This window comes from Taudactylus pleione, unplaced genomic scaffold, assembly GCF_031769625.1.
Source record: "Taudactylus pleione unplaced genomic scaffold, aTauple2 ptg000652l, whole genome shotgun sequence".
Lineage (NCBI taxonomy): Eukaryota > Metazoa > Chordata > Amphibia > Anura > Myobatrachidae > Taudactylus > Taudactylus pleione.
Window position 1 is genome coordinate 4,956,154 of NW_028285054.1, and position 23,247 is coordinate 4,979,400.

Here is a 23,247-nt window from a genome sequence, read left to right on the forward strand (position 1 = left end):
GTAAGGATGTCAAAGGTGATGAACGTACCAGATGGCCTTGCACATCAGAGACAAATGAAATTGTTGAAAAAAAATTTGAAAAATATTTGAATGGACTGTCGACTCAGCATCAGAATGATAGCAGAAATGCTAAACATCGACAAAGTAATTGTTAGGCAAGTTTTGCATCAAGATTTTAACATGACAAAAGTTTGTGCTAAGATGTTTCCAAGGCTTCTCAAAACCGAGCAGAAAAGTAAGCGAATTTGTACAGACATTTTGGAACAAATTCAAGTGGCTTCACATTTTTTAGATAAAGTTATTACCTGTGTGAAACATAGAGCTTCCAGTGCTATCCTTTGACAAAACGCCAGTCCATGAACTGGAAGACACCATCATCACCAAGAATGAAGACAGCATGTCAAAGCAAATCTAAATTCAAAGCCATGTTAATTGTTTCTTTGATATCAACGATGTTAGGTTGGGAGACTCGGTGCCAGAAGACGCAACTGTGAATCAACATCACTACAAACATGTTCTAGAAACTTTGTAGGAAAGAATCAGAAGAAAGCGGCCCAAGTTGTGCAAAACTGGTTTCATCCTCCATCAGGACAGTGCTCCGGCCCACACAGCTCTCTCTGAAGCAGTGTTTGGTAGAGAAACAGATTGCAGTGCTAGAACACCCTCCATACTCGCCAGACCTAGCACCGTGTGACTTCTTTCTTTTCCCTAAAGTCAAATCTGTACTCAAGGGAACCCGTTTGGCATCAGTTACTGAAGTAACAAAACAACAGAGCTGATGAGACAGCTGACAGATAATGAGCTACAGCACGGCTTTGACCAATGGAAAATAAGAATACAGCAGTGTGTGGATGCAGAAGGGCAGTACATAGAAAGGGAAAGGAGTTAAAATGTACCTAATATAATTAAACATAAATGATAGCATCAGTCTAGTTATTTAATAGCCATGCCTCATATTTATGTATTATCGTGTTCAAGACCCGATAATTATAATTTCTTAATGCTACATATTGTGGCAATGAGAATTTAAGGATCACCCCAATGTATTAAAAACACACATAAAGGGACAGCGCATGTGTGAGCAGAGAGTGCTGGGCAAGGATCTACGGAACCCACGGTAGACTCGGTATATTGTAGCCGGGGAGGACCTCATATTCCTTCATAAATACTGTAGGCCCATTAGAGGTGGATGTAAGCCCAACTTTCAGGTGCAACGATCTGCTTTGTTTTACTGCACAGTGGAATTTTGAGATTAATGTAAGTTGTACTTGTGGCTCCCTATACCTGCAAAAGATGCATCAGAAGTGTGCAAACACAAATGAAGTACCAGTGAGTGTGTACACATGTAAGTGTGGCATGCACCCTGGAGATATGGTCTATACATTATAGTTTCATCTTTTTTTAGAACACTATAAAAGATACAGTACGTGCTGATGATCTCCCATCATCATATATCTACATAACAGCTTAGGGAGCAGAAAGATTTACACTTGATGATGATTGTCAACATGTATCTTTAGTAGTGTAAAAAGATTGAATAGATAAAAGTGCGCGCCCTCCAATCTGTTTAAAAGTGTTAAACACTTACAACATGGACTGGTTACTACTAATGCAGGGGACAAACAGTGTAGGGTCCCTCCAAAAGAAAAAGCAAAGTGCACCAGGTTATTATGTACAGTACTACAGTATTAAAGAACTTCAGTTGGGTCGGCATGGAGATGGATTCCTGAGGGATATTAGACCCATAACAGATGTGCACCCAGCCCTACAAGAAATCAATTCCATACTGTAGAGCACCTGTACCTTTCCCAAACCACCATAGTGGTGAGGATCAGGATAATCTCTTAAAGTATGTAGAAGTAAAATGTGTGGAACTGCAAATCCCAGCACACGCTGATGGCCATTAACCGCAAACAAAGGGGTCTGTAGTACTATGTACATGACTAGCCAATCAGAGCGGCTTGTCTGATATTTTAAGCATGAAAAGAAATGCAGAAAACAATGGAGACTCTATTTACCAGTGAAAATGGTTAAATAAAAAAATAGTATCCCCCAACTACCAAAAAGTGTAATCAGCAACAGTGCTTACTTTATATCCTTTGCTGGCTACCGATAATATGGGGACAAACAGTGCAGAATCCCTCCACACATAATAGAATCAGCATCCGGTTATAATGCACTGTAAATGGAAGAACCACTGCCTGGTCTACAGAGAGCTGAATTCCCTAGGGCAGAGATTCACAAACTCGGTCCTGTAGGCACCCTAACAGTCCAGATTTTAAGGATATCTATGCTTGACTACAGGTAACTTAATTAGTGCCTCAGTAGATTTGATTTAACCACCTGTGCTCAACCATGGATATCTCGAAAACCTGAATTGTTGGGGTGCCTTGAAGACTGCATCTGGGAACCTCTGCCCTAGGGGTATCAGACCTTTCCCCTTCTCTATAATATTTTTAGGAATGGTACACCCTCAGAATCTCTTCAAATTAGGGATGTGCGTCGACACAGTGTTTGGTTTTGGTTTTGGATCTGTATCTCCTCGTGTTTTGGATCTGGATTTGGTTTTGCCAAAACCATTCCTTGCGTGTTTTGGTTTTGGATCTGGATTTTTTTCCAAAAATTTATAAAAACTGCTAAAATCACATAATTTGTTTTCTTTTTTACTCCTACAGTATTAAAACCTCAATAACATTAATTTCCACTTGTTTACAGTAAATTTTAACCACCTCACACCTCATAATATTGTTTTAATCTGGTTTAGGCCCAAAATTTGCACCAAGCTAGCTGACTGACTAAGCTAAGCGGCAGAGGTGGGCAGCACAAACACGTGGCAGTTCAACTTGGAGTATGTATGTAGTTGAAAGAAAGATTTGATTAGGGAAAGAAAGATTTGATTAGTAGTAAATTTAATTACATTTTTTGATTCCGAAGCAAATTTATGAGGGAGGTGGGGAGGCATTAACAAAAAACATTTAAATCATTCACATCAGTCCTTGCCCCAGAAGAATCCTTGAGCTCTATGCCTGCTGCTGGGAGTGGATTTTCATCCCAGAAGGGGACCAGGAAGACTACTAGTAGTACTTTAAAAAACAATTGACTGTTAACAATCCTTTGCAAGGGGGAGCAAGTATGACAGCAGTCACCCAGTTGCATCACTGATGTCATAACATCTATGTTGGTATTAGATGTGTGTCCAATATCTGCCAATAATGCAGTGGGTTTTAGACAGTTAATTGAGGTCCTGTGTCCCCGCTACCAAATCCCATCAAGATTCCACTTCACTAGAAAAGCAATTCCCTACCTGTACAGGGACATAAAAAAAAAATAATTAGTGGCCTCCAAAATACCACTGTACCCACTGTCCACTTAACCACAAATATGTGGACAAGCTGAACAGAGCAAATGCAAGATTTAAGATTAAGGTTTAAGTCATATGTTGTGTTTTTCTTCCCAACGGACACAGATCTAAAGTGATGCAAAGAACTGTTGGTAAGCAAATTATCAGCTCAAGTGGCACGTGATGCAGTGATGGCTTCTCTTTCAGTTTCTCCAGCAAGTGCATCTGCTGAGAAAAAACTAAACTTTCCCAAAAGACCCACTGGTGATGCAGATTAGTCAACACAACCAAGTTTTGACATCAGGTCGTGTCTAAAGGAATTGCCTACAATTAAATTGAATTAATGAGACCTCTACCATGACTCCATCTGATACGGTCACCATTCAAAGAATGGTTTAGGACTATTTTAAATTTTTTAATGATAGCATCCAAATACGCATGTCAGACAGTCCATTTGACTACTGGCAGGAAAAAAAAGTCAATTAGGAGGCCCTTGCACAAACTGGCTTTGCTTTACTTCAGCTGCCCACCCTCCAGAAAAGCATTTTCATCACAGCCAGGAACTTTGTCAGCGATCGGCATAGGAGGCTACTTCCTCAAAGTGTGGAAACGATGATATCCATCAAAATTAACTACAAATTCTATGCCAGTTATATCCAAAAATTACAGAGGCACCTGTAATGGTGGATTCCAGCGGGGAATAACTAATATTGTGTGAAGATGATGTACACACTGATGAGGGTGAGGAATTGGATGATGATGGCGACAACATCTTGCCTCTGTAAAGCCAGTTTGTGCACATAGAGATCATTGCCAGCTGTGATAGCTGCCAATTGGTAGGCTGTTTTGTGGGGGCCCAAACAAACCACTCGCTTCATGATTGATATTGTTGATGAAGGTGTTGGTGGTAAATATGGCAGGTGCTTGGAACTAGCAGAGAGAAGGGAGCTAGCTGATGCTGGACTGACTGTGGGTACTTTTTTTTAGCCAAAGTTTCTGAATTTTGGATGGATGCGCTGCAGATGATGTAACAGAAAGGAGATTCCTAGATGGTTCCTACCTCTACTTGCTCTGGCTTTACAAAGGATACAGATGACTTCACAATTGTTGTATGGATTTTGGTAGAAATAATTCCACAAATAAGAAATTGATTTTTTTGTCTTGTGCCCAGGCATGACAATGGGCTTTTCCTTATCATGGGCAAAAACTGTTTCTTCCACTGGTGCCTGATTTACACAAACAGCATCAGCTACACAAATATCCTGCTCATCCTGCTGCACTTCCACAGAAGCATCCTCGATTTCTATGTTAGCATGTTCATTTGTGCTAACATCATAAGAGGCAGAACCACCAGTCAAAAATAATGGCCTAGGCCTTAGCCTTTTCTTGCCACTTCATGTGGTGAAACTGGCATATTGCCAATTATATGTCTTTCTGCAGCTAACTTCCCTTTGATGTTTTCTTCTTTACCACTGTAAAAGATTGGTTCTTGATTTTAGATACCTTAACTTAAGCCCTGTATGCCCTTGGGCATCAGCTTTAGTAGATTATGCAGATGGACTAGTATCGTCATGACTGGTGGCACTGGCAGCAGTTCCAACACTAGTATATGGTTCCTGCTCTCCTTTCAACTGATTGTTCTCCATATCAACAAACACAAATGAAGTGGGGTACAGCACACACGTCAATTTGTACCAATTTTAAATATTACACTGCGTTATCAATGACCTACAGTGTCAAAAGATTTTTTTACGAATAAGAAAAGAATAACACACTGCGCTACCACTTACAGTGTCACAAGATTATTTATAAATAAGAATAACAACTGCGCTGCCACTTACAGTGTCCCAAGATTATTTAGAAATAAGAATAACAACTGCACTGCCACTTATAGTGTTATAGTGTCACAAGATTTTTTATGACTAAGAAAAGAATAACACACTGCGCTGCCACTGACAGTGTCACAAGATTATTTATGAATAAGAAAAAAATAACACACTGTGCTGCCACTTACAGTGATGTAATTATGTTTTATATATAACGCATGTTATTTAGCACTTTGTTGCGGTCTTGTAGTTGGCATGTAGACTAATCATTTATTCACGATTGAGGTAAGAAGTGAGAAGTTGAATATTAGACTGCACTACCACTTACAGTGTCACAATATTTTTTATGAAAAAGAATAACAAACTGCACTATGACTTATAGTGTCAAAATACGTTGATGATAAACTGCAGTCTGGCCGACAGTGTCACCAAACAATAATAGCGCAGCTAAGTTGCTAATGCACACACACAAAAAAAATGACTTTACTTTTTTTTTGACACTGGGGAACAGCACCTCTGAATGAGGCAGCAGCCCCTTGATGAACAACACAGACAGCACCCCTTCTTTATGGACAACAAAGCACCCCTGCCGAGTGCGGATAGACCACCTGCAGTGCAGAGTCACAAATACAAGGACAATAAACTGCGGTCACTAAACAATAATAGAGTAGCTAAGTTGATAATGCACACACACACAAAAAACACTTTTAATTTGATTTACAGAGCACCCCCCCAGTGGCGTAACTATAAATTTTGCTCCCCCCTGAAAAAAAAGTGTTAGATGCCCCCTTCCCAACCCAAAAATCAAACACATCCAAAGACGTTTAATGTGTGTGGTTGCATAATACAGTAATGTCCCTTACACATTATGCCACACCGTAATGCCCTTATAACAAATTATGACACACCTTAATGCCCCTATAACACATTTTGCCACACCATAATGCCTCTTACAATACATTATGCCACACAGTAATGCCACATATAACACATAATGATACACAGTAATACCCTTATAACAAATTATGCAACACCATAATGACCCCTATAACACATTATGCCACACAGTAATGCCCCTTACAGATTATTCCACACAATAATGCCACGTATAACACATGATACACAGTATTGCACTCATAACAAATTATGCCATGCCGTAATGCCCCAATAACACATTATGCCACACCGTAATGCCCCTCACAACACATTATGCCACACAGTAATGCCCCTTACACATTATGCCACTTATAACACAATGCCACACAGTAGTGCCCTTTATAACATATTATGCCACACTAATACCCCTAATAGCACATTGTGCCACACCGTAATGCCCTTACACATTATGCCACACAATAATGCCTATTACATCCCACCCTGACAGATCTAATTCACCAACCCTCCTCTCTGCTCTTTTCAGTCTGTCACCTCAGCTCAAGACAGGTTCTACAGTTTCTATGTCCGTGTAGAACCAGATTATTGGGAACATAGCTTATAACCTGTAAACTGCATGTATCAAGTTAGTGCCCATAATAAAGTTCCCCCTGTAGTAGTCCCCCTGTAGTTGTGCCCCTTATGCAATGCCCCCTATACTAGTAACCCTTATACAATACCCTCTGTAGTGTCCTTTATGCAATGCCCCCTGTACTAGTGCCTCTTATGCAATGCCCCCTGTAGTAGTGCCCATTTTGAAGGGGCCCCTGTAGCAGTGCCCCTTATGCAATGCCCTCTGTAGCAGTACCCTTATTGCAATGTACCCTGTAGCAGTGCCCCTTATGTAATGCCCCCTGTAGCAGTGCCCCTTATGTAATGCCCCCTGCAGTAGTGCCCATTAAGCAGGGCCCCCTATAGCAGTGCCCCTTTTTACAATGCCCCCTGTAGCAGTGCCCCTTATGCAATGCCCCCTGTAGCAATGCCCTTTATGTAATGCCCCCCGTAGCAGTGCCCATTATGCAGGACCCCCTGTAGCAGTGCCCCTTATAGAATGCCTCCTGTAGCAATGCCCCTTATGCAATGCCCCCTGTAGGAGCGCCCCTTATGCAATGTCCCCTGTAGCTGTGACCATATGCAGTGCTCCCTGTAGGAGCGCCCCTTATGCAATGTCCCCTGTAGCTGTGACCATATGCAGTGCTCCCTGTAGCTGTGCCCATATGCTGTGCCCCCTGTAGTTGTGCCCCTTAAAGTAGTGCCCCCTCCCCCAGTACTTACCTGATCCCAGTACTTACCTGACTCCACGCGGCCATCGTCCGTGCTGTCGCTCCCGCTGCCATGCTGACTGGATCTAACTTGATCCAGTAGGCACGGCCACTCAGGCTCCTCACGTCGTGGGTGACGTCATGACATCATCCGTGCACTGCATCACTGGGAACGCTGGCCTCTGACGCAATCGGAGGCTTCCTTAGCCTCCGATCACTTAGGAGGCCAGCGTTCACAGTTGCAGTGGCGAAGCAACGGCCCCCGGTGCCCCCAAGCCACCACTGAGTGACTGACAGTGAGTACACTTCTGCTAGCCTCTCTCTCCACAGCCGGAGTGAAAATGGCGCCGATTGCTGGGACCTTTATATAATCCAAAACCCGCGAGAATCTGACAGAAGGAGAATGACGTTTTGCCTTGTTTTGAGATCTTGGTCCGGATCTCAAAGTTCGGGTGGGTCCGGACCCGCTCATCTCTACTTAAAATATTTCCCCCAACAGTTCACAGAAGTCAGATCACAGGTCTATAATTTCCTGGTTACGATTTTGTTTTGTTTCAATTACTGTACCTAAAACACAATCCAGAATAAGAAATAGTGATCCATGAATTAATGAACTCAGGGCCTGATTCATTAAGGATCGATATTGCGATCACAGCTCCGTAATTGCACGCAGGTATTCTCCATGTTTCTTTATTTTCCAGCTGCCTTTATTATTGGCACAATCAACAATTTTTTATTTTTTTTTCGCTTTGTGATTTCTGTCTCATACACATCTGTCAGTGATGGATAACTTTCAGGATTCTCCATGTTTTAGTAATGTACTGTGGCACTTAGGAGCAAAAAATGCTAATGCCGTCGCACTGCCAGCGTAGAGTCGCCCACTGCCTCCCAGTACCGCTATCTCACATCCGTAATACCTTGCAAACCTCCACAAACATCGGTAACATCCAGTACCATCGGCCCTAAAGCAGAATTACAGCAGCCCTGACCTTACTTAGAAATTGCTAACCTTGTTGCACGCAGTGAGTACACAAGCTGCGTATGCAATAACTATGGCTAATTTATGCACGCCCATGCAACGGCAATCAAATGATCAGGCACACCTGCGCTTCTCCGACCCCTCCCCCCTCCCTGTCACCACCCCCAAACACTCACTACCTGTCACTCTGCGATGGCTCTGCGTGGTCTCCATGATCGCAGTGCGATCGCAGTGGCGCCTTCGCACAGGCGCAGTGTGATGCATACGTTTGCGCAGTATGCAACAATCGGCCAACTGCGAGCGCTGTTGTCGTTGCGATCCTTTAGTTCCTATAGCACCCATGAGTGAATGCAATCTGGGCCAGGTGTTTTATCTGTTTGGGCATAACTGGACCTCCTCATCTTTTAAGACACTTTACATTTCATGGTGTGCTGAGACTATTGCTACCTCACCTCACTGCTACCTCACCAATGTAAGATATAATAAATAGTTCATAACTTACTTAGGGGTCTATTTACTAAGCAGTGTTAGGAGACAGAGTGAAAAGTGATAAGGTGCCAGCCAATCAGCTCCCAACTGCCATCTCACAGGCTGTGTTTGAAAAATGACAGTTGGGAGCTGATTGGCTGGCACCTTATCACTTTTCACTCTGTCTCCTAACACTGCTTAGTAAATAGACCCCTATAACTTGAGTGGGCATGAGAAAAATGTCTGAATATTATTTTGTACAATAATGTATAAGCAGAATCACAAGAAAAAAATAGAGGAAGAACAAAGTAAAATATCACTTGCAAATACTCGACAAAGAATTAGAAAAGAGCTTCAAACTCCCACCCCCACATCATGCACCAGAGAATTTTAGTTTCTGACTGTCTTCCAGTAATGTATGGATATCGATTCAACTGTACGGACAAAGAATACCATTTCATCTTCATAGGGATGAATTATGTATTTCTGTGATTTTTTACATTTCTCAGTAATGTTATATATTTATTTTGTGGGATGTAGATTCAAAACCCGCATTGTTAGTATTCATACAATTTAGGCATCTTTACAATTTGAATTTGAAACCAACCCTTTTACCGGGCTGCCATGCATATGAAAATCCTGGGAGAGCACCCTCAGCAGTGACCTCGTGGTTCTTGCTGAATAACACTGAGAGTAAATCAGCTTTCTTAATCCCCAGCTATTCTTCATGTTTCTTTATTTTCCAGCTGCCTTAATTATTGGCACAATCCACAATTTATTTATTTTTTTTCGCTTTGTGATTTCTGTCTCTCACACATCTGTCAGGATTCTCCATGTTTTAGCAATGTACTGTAGCACTTAGGAGCAAAAAAAAATAAAAAATCATGTTGCACAGTAAGTGGGGCAGACATACTGCAACGTGTGCAAGGGGAAACCTAATTATACATTTCAGAGTAAAAACAAAGCTGCTCAGCATTTTTTCGCTACATTTAAAAGCAGACAGTGTTTTCCCTGCATGTAAAAAATAAATGCAACATATTATATTCCAGAAGCAAAATTCATCTTTTTTTTATATTTTTTTTATTTGCTCCTAACTCAGCATAAGATCATATACCTGTGATTGTCTAGAGCAGTGGTTCTCAAACTCGGTCCTCAGGACCCCACACAGTTCACGTTTTGCAGGTCACCTAGCAGGAGCACAGGTGTATTCATTACTCACTGACATTTTAAAATATCTACCGGTGGAGCTAATTTTTTTCAATTGTGATTCTGTGAGGAGACCAGGATAACATGCACTGTTTGGGGTTCTGAGGACCGAGTTTGAGTACCTGTGGTGTAGAGTCACAGTTCATTTAGGCCAAGAGTAATAGGTGCTTTATGCCTAGCATAACAGTTATTTTATGCCTAGAGTAACAGTTCTTTTGTGCCTAGAGTAACAGGTGCTTTATGCCTAGTGTAGCAGTTATTTTATGCCTAGAGTAACAACTCTTTTATGCCTAGTGTAACAGTTCTTTTATGCTTAGAGTAACAGGTGCTTTATGCCTAAACTAATAGGTGCTTTATGCCTAGAGTAGCAACAGGTGCTTTATGCCTAGAGTAACCACAGGTGCTTTAGCCTAGAGTAACCACAGGTGCTTTATGCCTAGAGTAACCACAGGTGCTTTAGCCTAGAGTAACCACAGGTGCTTTATGCCTAGCGTAACCACAGGTGCTTTATGCCTAGAGTAACCACAGGTGCTTTATGCCTAGAGTAACCACGTGTGCTTTATGCCTAGAGTAACCACATGTGCTTTATGCCTAGAGTAACCACAGGTGCTTTAGGCCTAGAGTAACCACAGGTGCTTTAGCCTAGAGTAACCACAGGTGCTTTATGCCTAGAGTAACCACGTGTGCTTTATGCCTAGAGTAACCACAGGTTCTTTATGCCTAGAGTAACCACGGGTTCTTTATGCCTAAAGTAACCACATGTGTTTTATGCCTAGAGTAACCACGTGTGCTTTATGCCTAGAGTAACCACGGGTTCTTCATGCCTAGAGTAACCACGTGTGCTTTATGCCTAGAGTAACCACGGGTTCTTTATGCCTAGAGTAACCATATGTGTTTTCTGCCTAGAGTAACCACATGTGTTTTATGCCTAGAGTAACCACGTGTGCTTTATGCCTAGAGTAACCACGGGTGCTTTATGCCTAGAGTAACCACGTGTGCTTTATTCCTAGAGTAACCACGTGTGCTTTATGCCTAGAGTAACCACGTGTGCTTTATGCCTAGAGTAACCACGTGTGCTTTATGCCTAGAGTAACCATGTGTGCTTTATTCCTAGAGTAACCACAGGTGCTTTATGCCTAGAGTAACCACATGTGTTTTATGCCTAGAGTAACCACAGGTTCTTTATGCCTAGACTAACCATATGTGCTTTATGCCTAGAGCAGTGGTGGCGAACCCTGGCATTCCAGCTGCTGTGGGACTACATATACCAGCATGCACTGCCACAGTTTTAGCATTCCCTAATAGCAAAACTCTGGCAGTGCATGCTGGGATAGGTAGTCCCACAGCAGCTGGAGTGCCAGGGTTCGCCACCACTGGCCTAGAGTAACCACAGCTGCTTTCTTCAAGGAAGCTAGATGTATGTGGAGACATCTGTATATTAAAACACCAGCACTGTTGTCTGTGTATTTTATTATTGTTATAGTAATTTGGTTAAGTAAGTAACAGATGGGGCAATGCACAGGATACAGATTAGTGAATTTATGACATTAGACAGTCTATTTTCAGTAACTACTGTAGATGCAGCTGCTATTATCAGGCACATGTTAAGTGGGGAAAAAAATGCCTGCCCTACCGACCACACCGGATGAGCACAACCTCCACCTCCATCAACTAGATAGATTGCCAGGTAGTGCAATGGTTTGAAGTTTATTCACTTCAACAACGTTAAAACAAGCAGAGAGACAGTTTTCAATTCAAGAAATAGCAGCCATGAATTATGTAGCAGGTCAGTTGCCTTTGCAAATTGGTGGTTTGTCATTTTTCTCCATAGTAACTTAGATTACATGGTAATGGTCATTATGTACACAAAGCTCCTAGGTTATATTAAACCAGGGACGTGCGGTGAGGTCAATGGATGGGGAGGCGATGGGGAGGCACTGGCTAGTATTAGAGTCAGATTTACACACACCAGCCACATTTACACAGATCCCCCTCACACATCTCCCACTAGCACAGAATATCCCCCCAGCACAAAAGATTTCCCCCACAAGCACACACAGATATCCCCCTAGCAGAGAAGTTCCACACACGACCATCGCGGCCATCAAACTGCACGCTCGTATAGCCTGTGGGTGGTGACCCACAGCTATACGAGCGTCCAGGAGGACGCTCCATTTTCATGGAGGGCGGCCCTCATTCAGAGCGTGCGCTCTGCTCAGAGCGTACGGCTCTGAATGAGGGCCTTAATCTGCCACTGATGACAATTGTGAAGTATGTACTGTACGATCTCAGTCATCCTCACAATGTTTTTAATAATTCTACAGCAACTTACTGTACCAAACCAGTCACAGCTATCTCCACCAGCCAACACTGCCGAAAGCATGAAACTAGTAGAGTTAGACATGTACTAGTGCTCTCTCCCTAGATGTGTACTTAGCAAAGATGGAAACTATAGAAGTAATGTCTTTCAAGCATGTTGAAGAACAACTAGTTTCAGGAAATATGGCTTTTGCAGTACCAAATATATCCATAGATTTTTGTACTTGTTTTATACTGTAGACCAAAATAAAGTCAGTTTGTTGTCTGGCTCATTATTTGATATGTAATCAAGTAATTAATTATGGCCAAGGAAACGTTAAAATTTCAGTGCTCATTAGATGACTCTAGAGTGTCAAAAAAAGTTCGAGCCACAGGTTCTTCACAGTCGGATTTTCCCGCCAAGTTTAGATCTCAGAACGAGGCAAAATGTCATCTTTCATGATATCTGTGCCGAGATGTCTGTGAAAGATGACGTTTCACCTTGTTCTGAGTTCCGAACTTGGCTGGAAAATCACAACCAAAACCGAACCGCTTATCTCAAATGTTGCATACACACGGGACGACCGTCAGCGATAACGATATCGCTGAACTATCTCCCGGGTGTGCTGTATGATCGATAACGATCATCCAGCACACCACCAATCCACCGACGGCCAACGACCCGCGATCACCAATCACGGGTCCCTATAGTTACCTGGTCGGTATCGACCAGGATGGCCTACAAGCACGGGCGAAGGACGATATTGTTATCGTCCATGCGTGCTCGCACATCGCAGGTCGTTTGTGGGTTGGAAGGGACCACAAAATGCACGATATGAATATTAACGATATTATCGATATTGTTATCATTCATATCGAGCATTTTAATTGTCCCATGTGTACGCACCATAATTAATATCATCACTGCTCATGTCAATTTTTTTTCACTTACCAAGGCACTGAAAGCAAGTTAGCAATGGTGTGATCAGTCCCATTGATACAGATCATATTGCATGAAAATTTTTCTTTTCACATTAACAAAGAAATAGCAAGTTTCCACAAAATATTTCTTCCAACTAGGTGGAATTCCATCTCAGCTATTCTTGACTACGACAAGAAAAATCATCAATGACTATGCTATGATAAAGCCAACATTGGTGCATAATGTCTTTAGTCACTACCGGCAGTGGTAACTGGTGGAAGGTATTTGTAAATTGCTGAACACCTTAGAAACCAGCAAGATCCTAGAGCAGTCATTTAGCTGTATGCAGGATGAATCTAAGGGCCTGATTCAGACCTGTTCGCTAGGCTGCGTTGGCACGTAGCCTTGCGGATGTTGGCAATCTGTCCATGCATATAAGACGCATGCGCGTGCGTGAACCAGTTCATGCGATTGTGAAGCATTTGCATCCTGTACACAGACGCCTCGCTAGAATGAGTGACAAGATGAGCCGTTTGTGGGTGGCGACAAGGGTTGGTCATTGGTAACGGGGGTGTGGTGGTGCAAACGCAGGCGTGTCTGTGCATCTGAAAGCCATTTCAGGGGCGTGCATAATTAAGATGCAGCGTCAGCGTACACGTCACATGGCTGAATTACACACTGCAGCACTCGCAGTGCTTGCGGTAGGGTATGGTCAGCCACAAGTGCTGCATATGGGTCCGATGGTACTCGATGTTACCGATTGTTTAATACACTTCCTGGAGATGACGTATGTTACTAAGGGAAAGTGGGCGTCTTGTGTCAGGCTGGTGGGAGCCTAAATACACATCGCGATCGCACAGCGAGATATGGTGGGCGTGCTAATGTCTTGCTAGCGATTGCGGGATTTGCATACTTAGGCTGATGACGGCGAATGTATCCTAGCGAGCGAGTCTGAATCAGGCCCTAAGTTCCCACATAGATAAATTATGATGATGATAATAATGAGTGACCATCTAAACAAGCTGCTTCTTTCCCCAAACTAATTTGAAGATACAGTAAATAGGCAAATGGTGGTTATGAAGACGATGGTGCTGGTCAGATGTGTATAAATGATGGAAGTCAAGATATGATCATTGATGAGGATGAAAGAGATAGAGGTGTAAATGTAATAGGCTGCTGCCTTGAGACATCGGCGAGTCCCGTGCGAGACTGCCCGATGTTTTAAAGTAGCGGTATTTTAGTAGGCAAAACCAGGTTGATTTTTTCTATTAAAAGACTGCTACTTTATAACATGATAAGAACAAGAGCCAATCAATTCTGTAAATTTATGGAGAGAAAATGGTGGAATTATACTTACATTTGTTATATATATATTGCTACCACCTAACTAATCTGCTAGGGCAGTGGTTCCCAAACTCAGGCCCTCATTCAGAGCCGTTCGCTATTTGCGGTCGTTCGTTCAAAAACAAGGGGTGGCTATTCAAATGATCCGTTCGCACATTGCAGTCTGTTCACACCTCTAAGTCTGAACGAGCGAGCAAAACATACGCTCGTTTATTTGATAAAAACGCCCCCTGGCCGCTCGCACCATACGTCATGTCCGCTATTTATTAGATTAATCGAGTACATCGAACAGCGTATGAGCTGCTCGCTATTCTTGTGGTTGGTTTTTTCAACCGCTATTTTGCGAGCATTTCTGAGTTTAAAAAAACCAAGTGACGTGGTCAATGACGCTGCAGGATTAATTATGCACACCCTTAAAACACCCGTTTTGACCTTTAAGCACGCCTGCGTTCGAATTCCACTCCCCCGTTTTCAAGCACCTTCCCCTGTTACCACCCACATACGCCTCATTCTGTCACTCAAAATAGCAGGCACTCGCTATATAGCATACAAACGATTTTCGGCCGCACTGACTGGTTCGCGCATGCGTACTAAAAACCGTACGCATGCGCAGATGTGCGAACATCGCTCGGAACGAGCGTACTGCCGCTAACGAGCGGCTCTGAATGAGGGCCTCAGTCTGCAAGGCACCTTAACAATACAGGTTTTTAGGATATCCATGGTTGATCAAGATAGCTAAATCAAATTGACTAAGTAATTAATTCACTTGTGCTCAGGCATGGATATACTGTACTTAAAACATGAACTGTTAGGGTGCCTTGAAGACTGTGGGCCTGATTCAGAGCCGGATGCTATTTGCACTCGCTCTTTCAGAAAAGGGACGGATATTTAAATAGAGCGCTCGCTCTTTGCGGTCTGTTGACGCCTCTATGTCTGAGCGAGTGAACGAAATATGCGTTCGCTATTTTGTAAAAACGCCCCCTGGCCGTTCGCATCCTACGTCATCTCCGCTATTTATTAGATTAATCGAGTACATCGAAAGGTGTCTGAACTGCTCGCAGTGCTTGTGGTAGGATTTTCCTACCGCAATCATGCGAACAGTTCAGGCTAAGAGACAACCAAGTGACGTGGCCGATGACGCTGCTTTGTTAATTATGCACACCTTTAAAACGCCCGTTTTGACCGTTTGGCATGCCTGCGTTCGGATCTCCACTCCCCGTTTTCAAGCACCTTCCCCTGTTACCACCCACAAACGCCTCACTCTGTCACTCAAATTAGCAGGCCCTCGCTGTTTTGCGAGTGCACAAATTCCGAGCGCAATGACTGGTTGGCGCATGCGAATTACGACCCATACGCATGCGCAGATGTGCGAACATCGCTCGGAGCGAACGAGCGGCCGCTTACGAGCGGCTCTGAATCAGGCCCTGAGTTTGAGAACCTCAGTACTATGGGGAGAATTTGCAAACCTTCTAAAGAGGACCAGTGGTGGTGTTCCCCATAGCAACCAATAGGATTATTGGCATTGATTATCTGAAGCACTCTTGTAAAATGATTATTATGGGTAACACTTCCACTGGTTCTCTTTAGCAGGTTTGATAAAATAATCCCCCTTATATACAGACAAAATAGATTGACCAACAACCAGAGCCAAACAAAAACTTTCATGTCCCATTGTGTTACCTGAACATGGTAACAAAGCTAGATGAATAAAAATGTATAAAAGACAATACCAAAGTTTTCAATCCCCTAGATCATTGGTTCTCAGACTCAGGGCCTGATTCAGACCCGCTCGCAAGCGGGTCGATGGTGGCCTAGTGTGCATGCGCGAGACCCAGATAGCGACGGGAAAACCGTCGCTCCGGGTCTCATACCAAAGGGGGCGTGCTGTCGATGTTGAGTGACAGCACGCCCCCTTTGGTGGGCGGGCCGGGGGAGTGGCTGCCCAAACAGAGGCATTCCCATGTGAATGCCTCTGTTTGGGGGCGGCCCCACTGACATCACGAGTGATGTCAGTGGGAGAGATTTCGGCTCTGTGAGAGCCCCATGGAAGGAACAGGGAAATGTCTCCTCCCCCGGGGGGCGGAGCGCTTATGTCGGGCTAATACACTGTGAGTAATCTCACAGTGTATGCCGCGCACATCTGCGGCTGGCAGATAAAATGTCTGTCGGTCTGACGTGAATTTTATCTGGACGTGTACACCTAGCTTTACTGACACATTTTAAAAGATCCGCAGGTGGTTATAATTATTTCATTTTTGAATCTGTGAAGAGACCTGGAAAACATGCACTGTGTGGGGTCCTGAGAACAGAGTTTGAGAACCTGTGCCCTCGATGGTAGAAAATAAGTAATGTATACTTTTAAATGATTTCCTGTGCAAACATTTTTTTGTGGAACTTCTAAATTTTTTCCCCTACATTCAAAAATCCCTTTAACCTTCACTTCAAACCCTACCAACATATCTTGCAATTTATAAAGGTGCAACTGGTGTGTCTACAGCAAGTGACAGCTCGGGATGGTGCTTGTCGGTTGTTGCAAGTAGGAATCTGTAAAGTGATATTATCCCTTATAGAAACCTGTTCTTTGAGACATGTTAACAAAAGCTGCCAGATTTGCTCAAAAAATAAAAATAGAACCAAACAGAAAGGATGCAGGGATATAATTGTTTATTCCAATTCAGCAGACCATGAACAAACACACTTTGATTTTAGGAAGTAATGTCTTGAAACAATGTACTTTTACACCCTGCTGTTTCTATTCACGACACTGAAAATAGTAACACCTAATCAAAGTTTTTTTTGTAAAATGTTTCAAAGACAAATGAAAGAAAAATCACAAACCTAGCTATGAACGTCTTGAGATTGTAAAACCATATTGATTTCTTAAGCGTCAGAAACTGTACTATAATTACTAAGAATCTTTTAAAAATATTGATCACATTTTTTTTTTTAAATCTCAGAAACCAAACTACAGTACTGTATAAAAAAGTAATAAAAAGTTTATCAAATCAAAGTCCAAACTCCTATCTAGTATCACTTTCAATTCAGCATTTTTTTTTTTTGCTCAGTTAAGCCTTACTGACGGCTTAAATAAATGACAAGGAGCGTAACAAAGGCACTGTCTATTTTATTATTGTCACTTTTTATTGCACTGCTCGAAGTGTGCCCAGATCTGTACTTTATATTGGGGCCATATGGCTGAGAAGTGACTTTGGAGGGGTGCCCACCACCTTTAATACAGTAACTCTCATGTACAGTGTCCTTTAAAATATATATCCCAAATCCCCAACCAGTCTCTATGATGAGTTCCTTTAAAACAAGGTATGGGGTCCAACTGTTTAAGTGGAAACCAGCCCCAAGCCTATTAGTGCAGAGATGGTGAATCCATGAGCTTAAAAAACAGTGAGCCCTTCTCCCAGTGTCTGCCAGCACCCTATGCTGTAGTGCAGGCCTAGCCATCCTGAGGCTCTCCAGCTGTTGTGAAACTACAAGTCCCAGCATGCCTTGCCAGAGTTTTAGCATTCCCTAATAGCAAAACTGTGGCAAGGCATGCTGGGACTTGTAGTTTCACAAAATCTGGAGAGCCACAGGTTGGCCAGGCCTGCTGTAGTGGATGGGTGGTTAACTAGAGTGGGACCATTCAAGTGACAATTCTAAAACCTAAGTGGTCTCAGTAAAATAAACACAGTAAGAATGTCTAAAGTAAAATTATCGAAGCAAAGAGTCTTCTGAGCCACCCCTTCCACACACTCACAACGGCAGGTGAATGCCGTATCTACTGTATAATAGAGATGAGCTGTTCGGTTTTGTTGTAAACCAAACACACCCAAACTACTCCCACGTCCCAGGTCGGATCCATTTGGAGTTCTGAGTATAACCGAGTCCTGGCTCAGGTCTTCTCACAAGTTTGGATGTAAAAACCAAATCTTGCGTGTGGTTTTTGATTGCATGTAAGTCCTTAACTCGTGATTTCTGGTGGTCAAAATGGACTGGAAATGACTGGAAATTAATGTCACTGTTATTAATAATACTATAGGTCCAATTTACGCCATTTTAGCTGTTCTTATTAGTTTTTGAAGAAATCCAGAACCAAAACACTTGTAGGTGGTTTTTTGCCAAAACCAAAGCACGACAATGATTTAGAACCAAAACCAAAACACGAGGTTAGTGCACATCTCTAATCTATAATGTGTGGTGTCCCATACCTGTATCCTCTGAATATAATTACCTTTCGGACAGCACAGCAGAAAACAGCGGGAAGATGGCGTCACTACCATTTTAAATGTGCAACAGTGCTATAGTCATCTCAGTATATACACTGACAGAGGAGGGGGGAGGCCACACGGAGACTGCACAAGGGACCCCTCCTCAGATTATTTATTTTATATTGCCAAGAAATTAGGTTTGAACATAGTATAGTACCATTCATATGAAGGGCACTACTTTTCATGGGACACACAGACATTTATTATTTTCATATAAAGCCTTTTTAGATGACAAGATTAGAGAATTTACCAGTGTGGAGCCAAGCTTTGTACTCAGATGACAAAATATCACAGATTCTTTATTGGATGTTTCATATCGTTATAATAAGATCCATGGTAATACCATGAACAGCAGTATACAGAGCAGGTAATGTAGAGCAGAGCGTTATTGTATATAGGGCCTGATTGAGAGACGGACGGAAGGACAATGTTTTCACAAACGGCCGATGTTTTTTCTACTGTGCACGCATCGGAGTCACACATGTGCCACGATGGTCTTGCGATGGTGGTCACTGAGAGGATTTATACGCAACGTGATTGACAGGTAGTGACTGTTTAAGGGCAGTAACTGAGGGAGGGTTTAGGACTCAAATGCAGGGGAGTCATGACCATTTCGGGGTCTGTGACTATGATCCTCTATGCTGTTGTTAAGGCTCCGGCGTTTTAGAGTCACCTGCCATTTTGCGTGACCGTAGGCTTGCTCAGAAGCAGCGCCGTATCAGGACGGCGGTGCGCTCTGTGCTGTACTGCTGCCTCTCTCGCTCCCCCTTCTCCCCCTCCCCCTGAGCGCATACCATTACCGCCAGGGGGTGGGTGGTGGGCGGGGATCTTCAGCGGCGTTGCTCTGCGAGCGCCGAGCAGCAATGCAGGAGGTCTCTTTATGCAGACCTCCGGAGCCGGGCAGTTTGCGGCCGGTGACCTTGGAGGATTCCGCCGTGTGACGGAGACACCAGCTGCACGCCCTCCCTACGGCCCTGCTCGGAAGTCCGATGATTGACCCCTGTGCGTCAGATGGTGGCGTCCCTGTGCACAAGCATGGCTGGTTGCAGCATTTTTATATATATTTGCACAGCCCCTCCGTACAAAGACAAAGTCGCAGTGGTATTTGTGCCATCTCTGATTCAGGCCCATAGTCCTGTATTGGTTTGCCCTCTATAAATGTTCTCAGCTGTAAGCACAGTGTTAATGGCATAATTGCTGGACCAGTGCCCAGATGTTAGATGATATAAGTGAAAGCAGACAAAGATATGGCAAATACAAGTCTCTGAAGTTTGTCAGCTGTACAGAGATATAGAAGGAATATGTATATCTAGCATATGCTTTCCCTTTCTAACGGGCACAATTCAGCAAATACATGTTTGAGGTTAAAGTGTCTCTATGGAGAAAACATGTAAAAACTGCTTGAATTAACCTGCTGATAGTCATAGACAGCTGTATCTAAAAGGACTGCACATAACAATAGTGAGTAGTGGGCTGGGGGCACGGACTTGTATGTTATTGGACGATGATGGTTGTGCTTTCTAGCATTGTGACTCATTTGGTGCATGTGACTTGATATATACAGGGTGTTTCACTCTCTATTGGCCCCAAAGTTTTCCTTATAACTATTAGGGTAATTGACGTAATTTAGTGAAATGTGACACACACACACCTTGGTCTATGAGAAACATGAGGGAGTCATAGCAAGTATTCGCCATTAGCATCCAGGCCAGCTTGAACACGTTGCTCCATGTTATGGAAGGTTTTAGCCAACATATTGGGAGTCACAGTCTCAATTCCCTGCTGAATGTTTTCTCTCAGCACACACAGACACGATGAATGTGGACGCCACAGTACACAACACCACTGTCAGAAGCAGGAATATCTACCGACTAGAAGTGGCGGCTCCAGAGGTGGGGCTGTAGCGCAGTGCAAAATTCAAATAGGGAAACCACACCAACTGCCACCCTCACTGGTTATATCCTCACTGGCAGTTGGTGTGGCTCTCCTATCTGAATTTTGGACTGTGCTGCTGACTAGGGTGGTGAACAGCTGGCCTGGATGCTAATGGTGAACACTTTCAACAGCAGCTGTGACTTCCCCATGTTTCTTATAGACAGAGGTTTGTCTGTGTCCCATTTCACTAAATAACGTAAATTACTTTAAAAGTTATAAATAAAACTTTGGGACAAATAGCAATTGAAACACCCTGAATATTATCATTTATAATGTCTGTAATTTAAGATGAACACATTAAAGTGAAAACCGAAGCCTAGAATGAATACTGGGGAATATTTAGTGATCACGAAATGGCAAAGGATTTATAAGGTAGGTCGCCAAGTTGGTGTGCGAGTCTTAAGCTGGGTACACACTATATGATGTATCCTATGATATATCAGCCCGACGCGGATTGCAACAATATATTGTACACATCTTATAATGTGTGCGCCTGATTCGTCTTTCCTGGCCGTCGTACAATCGCATTGTCCCATCTGCTGTCCTGAACGTCAGCTGGGGCGATGTAATGAACAACACGGTGCTATTATATGCAGCATGCAATGATACATCTCACTGTATGGCGGAAGGTGCAGTTCGTACAGAGCGCATGAGGTATCGTTACATCACTCGCCACATCGCTGGGTCGCACCATCGTATGGTGTGTACCTAGCTTCAGTGTATGGGGTTGATTGGCCTTAATGTGACTTTTTAAGATAACTCAGACTTAAGACATAATAAGTCATTTCCACTCAATATTAAGATGTCCATTAAGGTTGAAGAGGCCAAATTGGCCAGCGGGACTGTACTGTTTGTGTCAGTTTAGAGGATGTGAAGTGTTGACGCCCATCTCATTTTAATCCGCAACTACATGTAGGCAAAATAAGTGACTAAAGGGGAAACGTATCAGTCCTTTTAAAAAGGGCAAGGGAAGAGGTTCCCCATAGCAACCAAATAAGCTTCTAGCTGGCATTTATCTATTATATTCTATAAAAGGATAGCTAGGATTTGATATGGCCAACTACTGTACTTCACTTGCCCTCTTTAGGTTTGATACAGCTCAGAGTAAATCACAGATTAATTCCCCTTCAGGCAAATATAAACCCAATCTCTGCAGTTAATACACATTATTGCCCTCAAGCATAGTAGACAGCTCTGTGTGTAACGTAATGCTGGTACTTCAGCACCCCCTGCCATTGCTCTCAAGTACCCTAAGTAATTACAGTCATACGCCAACCATGTAGAATTTAGTTCTGTAGATATAACTTCATATTTTTAAATCATCTGTTAAGGACTATTGCCTCTAGATTTAGATTTCTATAGCGTGGGAAGTATTTTCAATATTTATAAAAAAAAAACCTCCAACAGTATATAAAAATTAACAAACAGGGCTTATGAATTATAAAGAAATACTTCTGTAGGCTCATGTCAAGTTAATATACCTTTTGTCATTTGATAGTTCACATTCCCCTGCCAAATGTTGGTGTCATAGCAATAAACAAACACAATTCCTTGAATTTCACACATTCTCCTGCTGTTGCCTAACCAGCAGCTTCAGTGTAAGTTCTTAAATCTGTTACTATGACATTTAGTAAAGCACAGAATCATCTTAAGAGAGATCTATCGCCCTGGAAGCGTCTGTTCTCAGACAATAAGTACTGTATTACGTTGTGTTGATTGAAGACAAGTGGTGTAAAACTCTTACCTCTTACAATTATACTGGTGGACTTTTTTGCTGGATTGCCGACATTGTTATTGGCGACACAGCTGTAGGTGCCAGCATCCTCCGAAGTAATAGATGGAATAGTTAGCGTCCCACCGCTTAGTACAGTCTTTTCTGGGAGGTTTCCGACAGATCTAACCCAAGTCAATGCTGGTGTCGGTTCTCCGCCTGTGGTGACACACACTAACATTATCGTTTCACCCGGATTTACAACAATCGGATCATCCACCTGCAGTTTAATAGATGGAGATGCTAAAATTTGAGAGAAGGAAGAAAAAAGATACATGGCTATTAATTGGTGCACTTATCTTGTTCATGTCTAATATATACTGCTAAATGTAAATATTCTATAAATACAATTATACATTACATTTAACTTAAAGCATTGTCCACCTGGTATTGGCCTGAAGATACCATCTGAAAATTTAGTCCCAACATTTTTTGTATTTTTTTAACCAAGTTTAATTATGTTTCCTTTATACGTGACAGTGAGTGATCCTCTCTGTGTATCTGACACAAACATGCATCCTAGAGCTGTGTCCAATAGCAACAAAATAAAGTATTCTGACTGGTTGATATAATGGACTTGCTGGATAGCAAAGTAGCAAACCAGAAAGATAACCAAAGTATGTAGTGAAAGTTGTATTATATATACAGTATATATATATGGGCAGTACAGATGGTGTAATGGTTAGCATTACTGGCTCACA

At 42.7% G+C, this 23,247-nt stretch overlaps 1 protein-coding gene across 3 annotated transcripts in view; it reads right to left on the bottom strand.

Annotated features, from left to right (window-relative positions):
• Positions 1-23,247, bottom strand: part of MDGA2 (MAM domain containing glycosylphosphatidylinositol anchor 2) — a 918,945-nt gene that overhangs the window by 269,986 nt on the left and 625,712 nt on the right. For all 3 annotated transcript variants that reach the window (XM_088455291.1, XM_088455288.1, XM_088455287.1), the window contains one exon: positions 22,520-22,789. In XM_088455291.1, the coding sequence (XP_088311417.1) occupies positions 22,520-22,789 (270 nt within the window). The remainder of the gene's footprint in view (positions 1-22,519; positions 22,790-23,247) is intronic.